A 10,643-nucleotide genomic window follows, 5' to 3' on the forward strand; every position below is an offset into this window, starting at 1 on the left:
CCATAATAATACATAATTAGTTGATTTAAATACATTTTTATTAAGTGTCTGAATTTGCAAAGTTGTCAGATATATGTAGTAGAGTAAGAAGTAACATGTAGTGGAGTAAAAGTATAAAACAGTACAGACCATTTACAAATGTTGCATTTTACTTTGAAAGTAAAATTAACTTGGACAATATTATACAGAAAGTACTTTCTGTTGTTTTGTCCAACCCATTTGCGTGTCAATAATGACCTTTTTTTATAATGCATACATTACAACAGCGACACAAGTTCATCCTCCAAAATGATTGTGAGACACTTTTTCATCTCTTTTGAGTGCTTGGTCGGTATTTGAACATGTAGGCCTACTTCTATGTTGAAATTACCAGACAGGAAGTGGCTTCTTTTTTTCTGTGAAGCCTCACGCTGTCTGCATTCAGTAGGCTACTTTCTGGTCAACAGTACATTATAGTACGTGCATATAACTGGCCAGACTATCAATAATTTAGATGTACATTTTATTTGTTAACTGTAATGTATGTATCTGCTTTAACACGGTGCCATCCTACTCAATTCGTATTATGCTAACTCTGTTTACAATAGCCTACTCCTTAAATTGATGCTATAACAGAGCTAACGCGGATTGAAAGTATTTTTATCGACGGTAGCGCGACACTTTTTGCTGATAGTGCAACTAAATACACCACACGAGCCTGCAAGGGAAAGTAAAGCGTCAACTTTATCTTCTGTATTTCTGCCTTTGAATTGCTTACGCCACGGACAATTAAAACACGTAGTCCATCTATTGGTAATGTTTATTTTTTTCTTCTCACCAGACGGTTATTTATAGTCACTTGTTCCCCAGGTGTAAAGCAATCATTGATTTCCTTAAAGACGACAGTCTGGAACTGTTGAACAGCGCCACTCGGTGAGATTTAGCTGAATATCACCAATAATGTGTGGGCTGAGCATTACCCAGCAGGCATAAATTCAGGGGACCCATCATAAGCGGTGGGATGTAACCTACATTTACTTAAGTACTGTACTTAAGTACAATTTTGAGGTACTTTACTCGAGTATTTTCTATTTTATGCTACTTTTCACTAATACTTCACAAAATTTAAGAAATATTGTACTTTTTACTCCACTACATTTGACAACTTTTGTCACTAGTTCCTTTACAGATCTGTATTATTCATCCAAGATATAGATCAACTAATACATTATGATTTATGTATAGATTAGGATACCCCTCAGTATATAAAGTAGTTTATAGTATTCCCACCTTTACCAGCTGCAACATTATTGTGTCCCTTACACATTAATGTAAATAATTATAATCCAGTACTCAAATGGTACTCATTCTATATAAGGAGAACTTTTACTGTTGTTACTCTAAAGTATATTTTGATGCTCATACTTATTTTACTTTTACTTAAAGCTTTAGTGCATAACTTTCTGATATTAATAAAGCAAGCCATGGGCAAATGAGTTGCTACAAAGCTAATTAAGACTATCAGCACCACACAACGCTCTCTATATTTCTCAGTATGGCTATGTTCAGATGATTGTGTTGGCCGGCAAATTTCCCACACAGAAGCTTGAGTGAAGAAGAGTCCAGGTTTTTTGAATCCTCCGTGTCTTCCTTGGCTATTTACAACTGCTTGGAGGAGGGGTGGGGGCACATGCGCGATCACCAAAGGCTGGATCATGTGGATGCGCTTACAGTGTTGTTGTCATTACCTAGAATTCCTCATGGAGGCCACAAAAACTACGCACTTTAGCTGTAAGTCAGATTTTGAATGCACAGCTTTTACTTGCAACAGAGTATTCTACTGTGTAGCATTGCTCCTTTTACTTAGTAAAATATCTGAATACTTCTTCCACTACTATCAACCACCAACCATCCTGCAAGAACTGTAATAATGAAATAAGATATATCTAATGCCTAAAGCAGCCATACTGTAGACTAAAAATGTCTTGCTAATACTTCGTTATAAAGAAAACTAAACTCAAGGGCTCAGATCAGCAGATATGATCACAGAAAACTGTTCATAACATAACAGATTAATGGCACTTTTTATTGAATGGTTTACAACACGTTTTTTAAAACAATAATCTTTTTAGGGTACCATGTCAGGACAATACGTTAAATATGATTGGTCATTTTAAATAATACTCATATCGTGTACTACAACATTGAAAATGTGTACTACAATTGTGGAAGTCAACAAAAAGAAAAACTGACAATTTAATAACTGTGCATTTATGTTGCATTCCTCATTTGGCACTCTTGAATAAAGATGATCATTTTTAAGGTTGATTAGACACAATCATGTTTTCCTTTAATTGTCTATTGTCATCTGTAATTACAGTAATGCTCTTCTGGAGTTAATAAAATTGGTACCACAATCATTTTAGTTAATGCTTATCAAAAGCATACCGCCCCTGATGCAGCTGTTTAAAAAAACAACAACAACCACACAATCCACACTGTACAAGTATAACAGGAATGATGGTGCTGCACAATGATGCAGACTGAAGAAACACAGCCGTTGTCAACAAAAGATTGTAACAACATGAGCCTTTGCAAAAGAGAAAAGAAATTATGGTAGTGACTGCAAGGGCAATACCAGTAAATAAATATAACATAAGGCACAGATAAAACAAAAACTTAAACAGCTATGTGATTGAATATAGAATTATAAAAGAAAAAGTTTTAAAAGGCCTGTTTTGCAGACTGCTGGTATTAATTTCCTACATGGAAGAGCAAAATTATTAATATACAAACCAAGAGGTTTGATGTTTAAATAAAGTATAGGCCTCTAACAGCAAAACTCATTTAGTAACATTCATGTTAATCCGCTTTAATAAACAAACAGTATGATGAAATGAAGATAACTTGATTGTATGATATGAAATTGTCACAGATTTACAGTGACACGTGTTAGGGATAAACAAACTCCTTTTATGAAATACAAGAAGAGTCTTAAGAAAACTAAGTGACGAGCACTCTTGTGACACAGCATCATCTGGCCGCTGGCTAACCAGGGCTAAAAATACCAGTGTGGTGCTCTGAGCGAGACATCCAGCGCTCACCGTGGTCCCCAGACACTGGCAACAGGATGTTCTGACCTTGGCAACCACAAGGTCTCTGGGGTGGGATGTTCCCCGCTGGGAGCAGCCAGGAGAAACTGGACTCGTTTTGCCCCAACACTTCTTATCCAGAGTTTACAGGAATTTCTTTTTAAACGTGCTGCTAACTGTACTGGTGCCCTTGACATTAGATTACAAAAACATCCTTAACTAAAAAAAACGGCTTTTTATCATTTTTTCATCAATCCCACAGCTGCAGGATTTACTGTTACATTCACCTCTGTACGCCGTGGATAACGTGTCGCTATAGCAACCTGATCCATGTGGATCTGTTTCTTGCAATGTCTTCAGATCGTTATTTACAGGATGTGGCCTTTTTTATTTCATTTGCATATAACAAAAATACCCTTGCCATCCTGGGCTTGGATTTGAAAAAAAGTCGTGATTTTAGCAGTTATTTATTTAATTTTATCCCGTTTTTAAGGTGATTAACACCGTAGCTTCCATGTATACCTGAAGAAAAAAAATGGTTTGGATCAAGGTTGCTACAGTTCTAAAGAAAACTGACCCCAATTGCACAAGTATATTTGGAAGCGAAAAAATCTTGAATATTGGCAATATAATAATATAACATATATTTTTCTTGATTTTTTTTTTAAATTTTTAATTGTCCATGACAAATTACATTAAAAACTGTGGAAAAGAGCATATTTGGTATTGGATTGTACAATGGATAGTGTTGATGCTGAAGACAGATTGATTCCCCTGTTCCAGACAGGATCTGGAATCATTCTTAAATCAGTATTTGTCTTTTTTGATGGGCAATAAGACTTAGCTTTACAAATAGGTTGTGTGCCCTGTTTGTTGAGTTTAAAAGGGTTTAAGATTGCAGAACGATCAAGAAGGAAGGAATGATAAAAAAATTGGAAAAAAAGAGAAAATCCATTACTTTATTGGCTCTGCAGCCACTGCACTCTCAGTTCCTCCACCTCTATGCCGTACCAGTCGTGGAGCTTGGAGAAGCAGCCGGTGCCAGGGGAGACGGGGCTTTCCAGAGAGGCTCCTCTTCTCCTGGGTGGCACTGGTGGAGCCCTCATCCCATCAGCCTCACACCCAATCACAATGTTATTCCCAGAGTCTGCGCACGCTTCCCAGGCCACACAGGAAGACGCTCCCTCAACAAATCCGTTAGCGAAGGCAGCAGGCGGTTTACTCCATGCAACTCCGTTCTCTTTGGAACAATCAGAGATGAGCTGCACCTCATCCTGGAGGCTCTTCTGGGCAGGGAAGGGACCAGCCATGGGAGAGGCACTTGATGATGATGATGATATGGAAGATGAAGATGATGAAGAAGAGGATGCTCCAGACTTTGATCGTGCCACGTGGTTTCGCCTGGAGGACGACTTAGGCCTACCCTGCAGGCCTCCAACTCCAGCCCCGACACAGCCGCCTCCTGCGGCCTCCTGGATCTCCTCCAGCTGCCTCTCCAGCTCCTTCACCACCAGCCTCATGTAGTCAAAGCTGGCCCTTGACAACGCTTTCACCCATGACTCCATGGCTGCTTGGTTCTCAGCAGCCATCTTGTACACCCGCGCTTTGGCACAGTCAAACTTGATGGCGAAGGCAAACTCCTCGGCCGACTCGCAAAGCTCTACGGTGCATCCTTCGAGGACGATGACACCGATGGGCTCTCGGCTGTCGCGCTCCTCGAAGTAGAAGAGCATGTTACCCTTCAGCACAAACCAGCGGCGGTGATACGCTGTGTTGCGCTCACCCTTTTTAAAGAGGAAGCCTGTCTTGTCCGGCGGGGAGTCACAGGTGGCGTAGTGCGCCACGCTGCGTTCGTTCAGCTTCATCCTTCTCCCTCCGTCTTTTCCTTAGTAGATTCTTTATTTTATCTAAAGAACATTGTAAAGACAGAGGGTCGTACCCAAAGTTAAAATCATAACTCCATATTGAAGGATGTCACAAAAGTCAGTCTGCAGCAGATCAAAGACAAACCTGCACTCTTTGCTGACTCCTGTCTTGACTGTAGTTCTCAGTGATACAAGACAGGTGGTTTATTGATATGATATCATAATAAGGATGTGAGATGTGTTCCGTTCACTAGGCTAGTCTATTGACACTAGTCTATTTGCTCTTCTCTTGTTAAAAGGAGGTCAGAGTCAAAACAAGTGTTTTACTACTGGGAACTTTAGAGTGGCAGATGTTGTTCTAATCAGACTTCCATCTTCCATTCCATCTATCCTTCTACATTATCTGGCCTCCTCCCAACTGAGGCATGGTGCTAGCCCTCATCACAGCAAAAACACTGTTCTTTCACTTTCACTGTCAAACGTCAGGTGCACGACATAGACTAAAAGTGCACAGATATAGCCTCAGACATAGGACACCTATTGTGTAGTGTAGGAGAAATACAGCTTTGACCTGAACCACTGACAATGTAGGCTGGGGAGAAACAGGGACAAACTGTTGTATATATGCTTCTAATCACATGTTCAACTGTGAACTAGGGATCAGACCTTCCCTTTGTGTAAACAACAACTAATCCAACTGTAATCCGTTAAGAAGTTAAAGTAAGGCTGGACACTGGTGTAACTTCATTTATCACCTTATTTAGAATACATACTTTGTCTTGTAGCTTTGACATTTGGTCTTGTTGTTGGTATTGCTGCAGGCTATGAATCTGACTTGAACAAAATGCTGTTTATTTATTAAAGTAACTTACGTGTTTACTTACTGGTTTATACTCATGTCCTGCTGAAATCCACTCTCCTCCTTTCACATCTGGAGTTAATAACTTGACATGTCTCCATCGTGTTTTGTCTTTTTCGGTCTCTCCAAATTGAGGCTGTAAAAGACAATGTGAGACTACATTAGACGAGATTGTAGTCTTGCTGGTTTCATCCGAGTGGAAAAGACAGCCAAGTTCCGTCGGCCAGTTTGTTTCAGACAGGAGAGGCTAACGTTTTTTTAGTTGCCTACACAGCTGCTTTTTCCACCTCTGCTAGCATAATCGTGCTTGGACGAATGATTCAGTCTCAATCGGTATTGGTTGGTTAGTGGGTTGGTCACAAGCTTTTGACACATAAGCACTTTTCGGGAATTCAGATCACAGGGACACAACTATAAATGAACACTGTCTGTAAAGTCTCTGTTCGTGTCAACTAGCTAACGCATAGCCTGTTGAGCGAATACAAATGAGCATGTGGCGTCAGCATTTCCAGCTGAGCACTAGCTAGAATTTATACGCTGGCAGTTAGTTAAACTCACAGTGTATGGTAGTATTTCTATCTAAGTGTTTTGTTACCTGCTGATAAAGACGCCTCCTCAGGCAGACAATTTCCCCGTTGTTATCTCTCGTTTCCGTTTTCTTCCCGAGGACGTCACAGACAGGGAGGAGGCACTTGTTGTGTTGTGCGCGGACAGCTCGACTGCGCGGGGTCGTCGTTACAAGTTTCGTGCTGGGAATCTCTCGTCATTCGGATGAGCGGTTTATTAAACCAGGCGCACCCCGTCTTTTCCCTTGGAAAGTTAGCATTTAGCTAGACAACTGCTAACCGATTTACCTGCATGTACAGTCTGGAATGGCCACCGACCGTGGGTGCTTCGTCTTGCAAATCCTTCTGATATGTATTTTTTTTAACAATTTAATAGAATATTATAAATATTGTGAAAATTATTCCGTCTCATTTAAATGTATCATTGATTCTGATTATACCTTGATTACTTTCTTTGTCCATCATATATTTGACTTGATATAGAACGTATATTATTAACGGTCTATGCTTGATTTCCAACGGAATAAAACTCGATAAATAGATATTGATTGATATGGATATCGATCAAAGACTGAAATTTAACAGAGCCACCTTACAGCATCTAATGCATTGGTGGAAGAGGGATTGAGAGGTTTTACTTGAGTAATACTGTAGTTGAAGAGCTGAAACGATTAATTGATTAGTCGGTATACAGGAAATTCATCATACTGTATATTAATAATTTTTAAGCCAAAATGGCCAAATATTGTCTTGTTGCAATTTCTCAAGTGTGCTTTTGTTTGTCTTACGTGATTGTAAACTGAATATTTTGGGAATTTTGAGAATCTTTTACGATTTTCTGATGATTTATAATAATCAAATCAATAATAGGTTATTGCCCTGTCAAATACAAGTACCATGCTAAAATACTGCAAGTCCTGCATTCAGATTTTACTCATTGCACAGAGAAGATAGCAGCAAAACGTACGCTTATAGACAGCCGAATTGCCTTTTCAAATAATAGTTTATGGCAATTTTCTACTTAAACTTAACTGTCCCCAAGGGAAAATGTGTTTTCCAGCTAGGTGAAACACAGGACACACTCAGACATGAACACAAAACATGATTAAATACATAAAACAAGTCTGGTTAAATACCACTGGATTAGCAATACTGATGTAACATATAAGCAACATTTAAATGTTTTAGCTGGCTGGTTGAAGAAAAGAATATTAAAACAATGTATATATTTTTTAATCTATGCATCATATTTGCTGTATGCAAAATGTTGTTATTCAAAGGAACAAGCACCTATAGCTGTTAAAGGATTAAAATCTGTAGAAAATAAAATAGTTCCAACTAACAACAGCACTTTAGGGTTAAGGTGCAACTTGCAAAATACAACAGAAAACCGGCAAAATGCACACACATGATGTGTGTGAATATATGTCTGTGTCCAGTGGTCCACTGGCTCATTATTTGTCCATGTAGTTTATTCAAAATATGACTATATCCTTAATAAATTCATTAAATGGCAAATATAAGCTTCAGTGAGTACGTACTGTAAGGTTATACTGCTTACATTGAAAAGAATGTCAAATGATAATGCCTTTCCTCCAGGGGCCGCCGCTGCTCTGTTCCTGTGACCCTGCCCTTCATATTTTAGGTATTGAGCTGCTGGCTTTGGCCCGCATTATACTGCGTATGACCATGACAAGCCACTATGAATTCATTAAAATATCTTCTCGAGACAGACGATGGCCTTTGACACCGCCTGCTTGCTATCTCATCAAATTAATCTTCAATTAACTGATGCAGCTGCTGGTGCCATTTTATGTATTTGTCTTTCTGAAATGTTTGCTCACACTGCTTTTTGGTAACTTTGATTAAGGGTTATGCTCTTGCAGCCGGTTTAATTTTCTCCATTTGACTCCCAGTTCACAGAGCTTTGACACTCTACAAGATTAATTTGCAACAACGCAATTTATCCATGTAACAAAGAAAAGAGATACATCAAAAAAATCTGCCTGCACTTAAAGTGATTGTTCAGTCCATAAAATACACACAGACACACCAACATTGTGTGTAAAGTGTTTACTTCTCACAAGTATTTTTTTTCCAACAATTTGTGGACACGCAAAAAAATATCACCGAAAGCTTTTTGAGACGTTCCAGTCATCTTCAAAACTGAATCTGGAAGGATCCAGAGTTTGATCATGAATTCCGTCTCTGTGTCCAGTGAGAAACAAGCAGTGGCGTTTACTTGTGGTGCCTCCAGTCTGAATATGGCTAGAGGCTGTGTTGTTGATCTCCAGTGTATGTTTCCAACAACTGTATTATTCAAAAATGGCCTATGAAAATGTGTTTACTATTCTCCCCTTTTATTTATTCAGTATGTCCTTGTAAAAGTACTTCATAATCTTCTGGTTATATGAATACACTTTTATAATTATTTAATTACTAAGTATGTCATTGATTGGCCTAAGCATTGTGATAAACAGGACATTTGTCAGGTTTATAGTGGCTGCAGAAATAACCTGATTGACATCATATGAGGAAATGTGAGTGGAATGTGACTACTTCTTAACTTTGTGTTATGGAGAGCAGAGCACCCTGCATGTTGGACCCACCAACAGACAGCCTCTCCACAGAAATGCATAGAAAAACACAGTGATGGCAGGACAAAGTGAAGAGTCAGTCATGCTTTCATTCATTCAGCCCCATGCCACCTGTCTGATAAAGCACAACTAGGTATTTGGTTTACGCCAATAATCTTTTCCACCTTTCTCACAATACAGCCCCTTCTGTAAAGTTTCTTGAAATGATATTACTGAAGCACTTGTTTTTTCATTCATACAAACACCTGTTGCTATACAACTCATCCTGCTATGCCCTGCTGAAAAACACGTACATCAAGGGAATGTCAGCTTTCGTCAAAGTACCTCTCAGTCATCCAACACAATATCAAAAATATCATCTCTTAAAATGTTAAAGTCTCTGTAGAAAAATGCCTGAAATATATAGATATCAAACATGTACATGTATTTTTGTATACAAAGAAAATTTGATGCAAATGTATTACTTCTTCAAGGATCCTTTAAAGCTGTAACTATGGCACTATACTGTATCTCTGCATGTTATTTTGTCATCGCATGAGTTGAGCACATAGATAAAATGGACACTGAATAATGTCTGGACACAGATCAGTGACCACATCTTCTTTCATTTCCACCCTTTCCAACCTTTCTATGATTGAGCACATGTCACATGCTGACATAATAATATTTTGTCCTTATCTGCTGTCCAGTAGTGTTATGCTCACAGGCAAACTTGCCATGCTCTCCAGACACAAACAATTACAATTCTTAAAAAGCAAACTCCATCGGTTGAGTGGAGCTATTGATTTCCATCTGAGTATGCCTACAGCAAAAGTCTGTGTAGACATCAATCAAATACTGGCATCATTTCACGCCATGTTGTACCTCTTCATCTAAATTTGCTTCTTTACTTTTGATGATAGGGTTTCAGCAGCATTCTAATCTTTAATTTAATTATTTCTATGTACGAAAAATATCACCTCCACAACTATAAATCCATTAATCTGTATACACTTACATTTATAGAAAGTGACCGCCCTTCCAATTTCCCCAGTTTCACAGCAGCATTGCCCTGGAACAACTGTGCCTGGAGGTTTTTCAGTGCTCAAAAGTAAAAACATGAATTTGTCTAGATGTTCTCCTGGTGATTGAAAGCCATTAGTGATATACTGTATATAAAAAAGAAAAAAAGGTTGATTCTTGGCCTCAGCTCTGGCTCCTCCCGCCCTGGTCAACCAGGGTCGATCAGCGTATGAAACAAGCATCCCTTCCACTCGTACCTCAAGTATCTCAATGGCCCTGCAGAGGAAAAAGAGGAAACACATTAGTGTGACTATCTTACTGCACACAGGAGAGCCACTTGACAGTCACAGCACCAACAGCGGCTTCTTGCAGAGCAAAATAAAAATAAACCAAGGTATTATTGCCCACACACAAGATCCCAGACACAGACACAAGTCATCAAAAATAATTAGGACTGAAGCGTCTGGCACATTGCCCTCCATGGATTAAAAAGCCTTCTCTCTTGTGAAAAGACAATCACCTAACCTATGGTCTCTCCTTAAATAGCTGCCATTTTTCCCCGGCGTTTCTTAGTCAAGTGTGGAATGGTTAATTGAGCAGAGGACCCCATCTGGATCATTGTGGCTCTTACAAATCTGATCCTGTTGTTGAGATATTGTGTACCTCCCCTGAGTAAGGTGCAG

At 39.0% G+C, this 10,643-nt stretch overlaps 2 protein-coding genes across 3 annotated transcripts in view; both read right to left on the reverse strand.

Annotated features, from left to right (window-relative positions):
* Window positions 1–2,044: 2,044 nt before the first annotated feature.
* pheta1 (PH domain containing endocytic trafficking adaptor 1) lies at window positions 2,045–6,532 on the reverse strand. 2 transcript variants are annotated; one of them, XM_034872427.1, is made up of 3 exons: window positions 6,391–6,532; window positions 5,821–5,931; window positions 2,045–4,978 (listed from the first exon to the last, which is right to left on the reverse strand). In XM_034872427.1, exon 3 carries the CDS (start codon window positions 4,934–4,936, stop codon window positions 4,031–4,033), a length of 906 nt encoding a protein of 301 aa, XP_034728318.1. In that variant the 5' UTR covers window positions 4,937–4,978; window positions 5,821–5,931; window positions 6,391–6,532; the 3' UTR covers window positions 2,045–4,030. The 2 variants fall into 2 exon arrangements, with proteins under 2 accessions (XP_034728318.1, XP_034728319.1); XM_034872428.1 differs by lacking the exon at window positions 6,391–6,532 and adding an exon at window positions 6,083–6,362.
* A 1,890-nt stretch (window positions 6,533–8,422) lies between these two features.
* prr16 (proline rich 16) overlaps window positions 8,423–10,643 on the reverse strand; it is a 12,132-nt gene continuing 9,911 nt past the window's right edge. Inside the window, exon 3 of the mRNA XM_034872470.1 lies at window positions 8,423–10,236. The gene's annotated coding sequence lies outside the window, so the exon portion shown is untranslated. The remainder of the gene's footprint in view (window positions 10,237–10,643) is intronic.

The sequence above is a fragment of the Etheostoma cragini genome, chromosome 5, assembly GCF_013103735.1.
Source record: "Etheostoma cragini isolate CJK2018 chromosome 5, CSU_Ecrag_1.0, whole genome shotgun sequence".
Lineage (NCBI taxonomy): Eukaryota > Metazoa > Chordata > Actinopteri > Perciformes > Percidae > Etheostoma > Etheostoma cragini.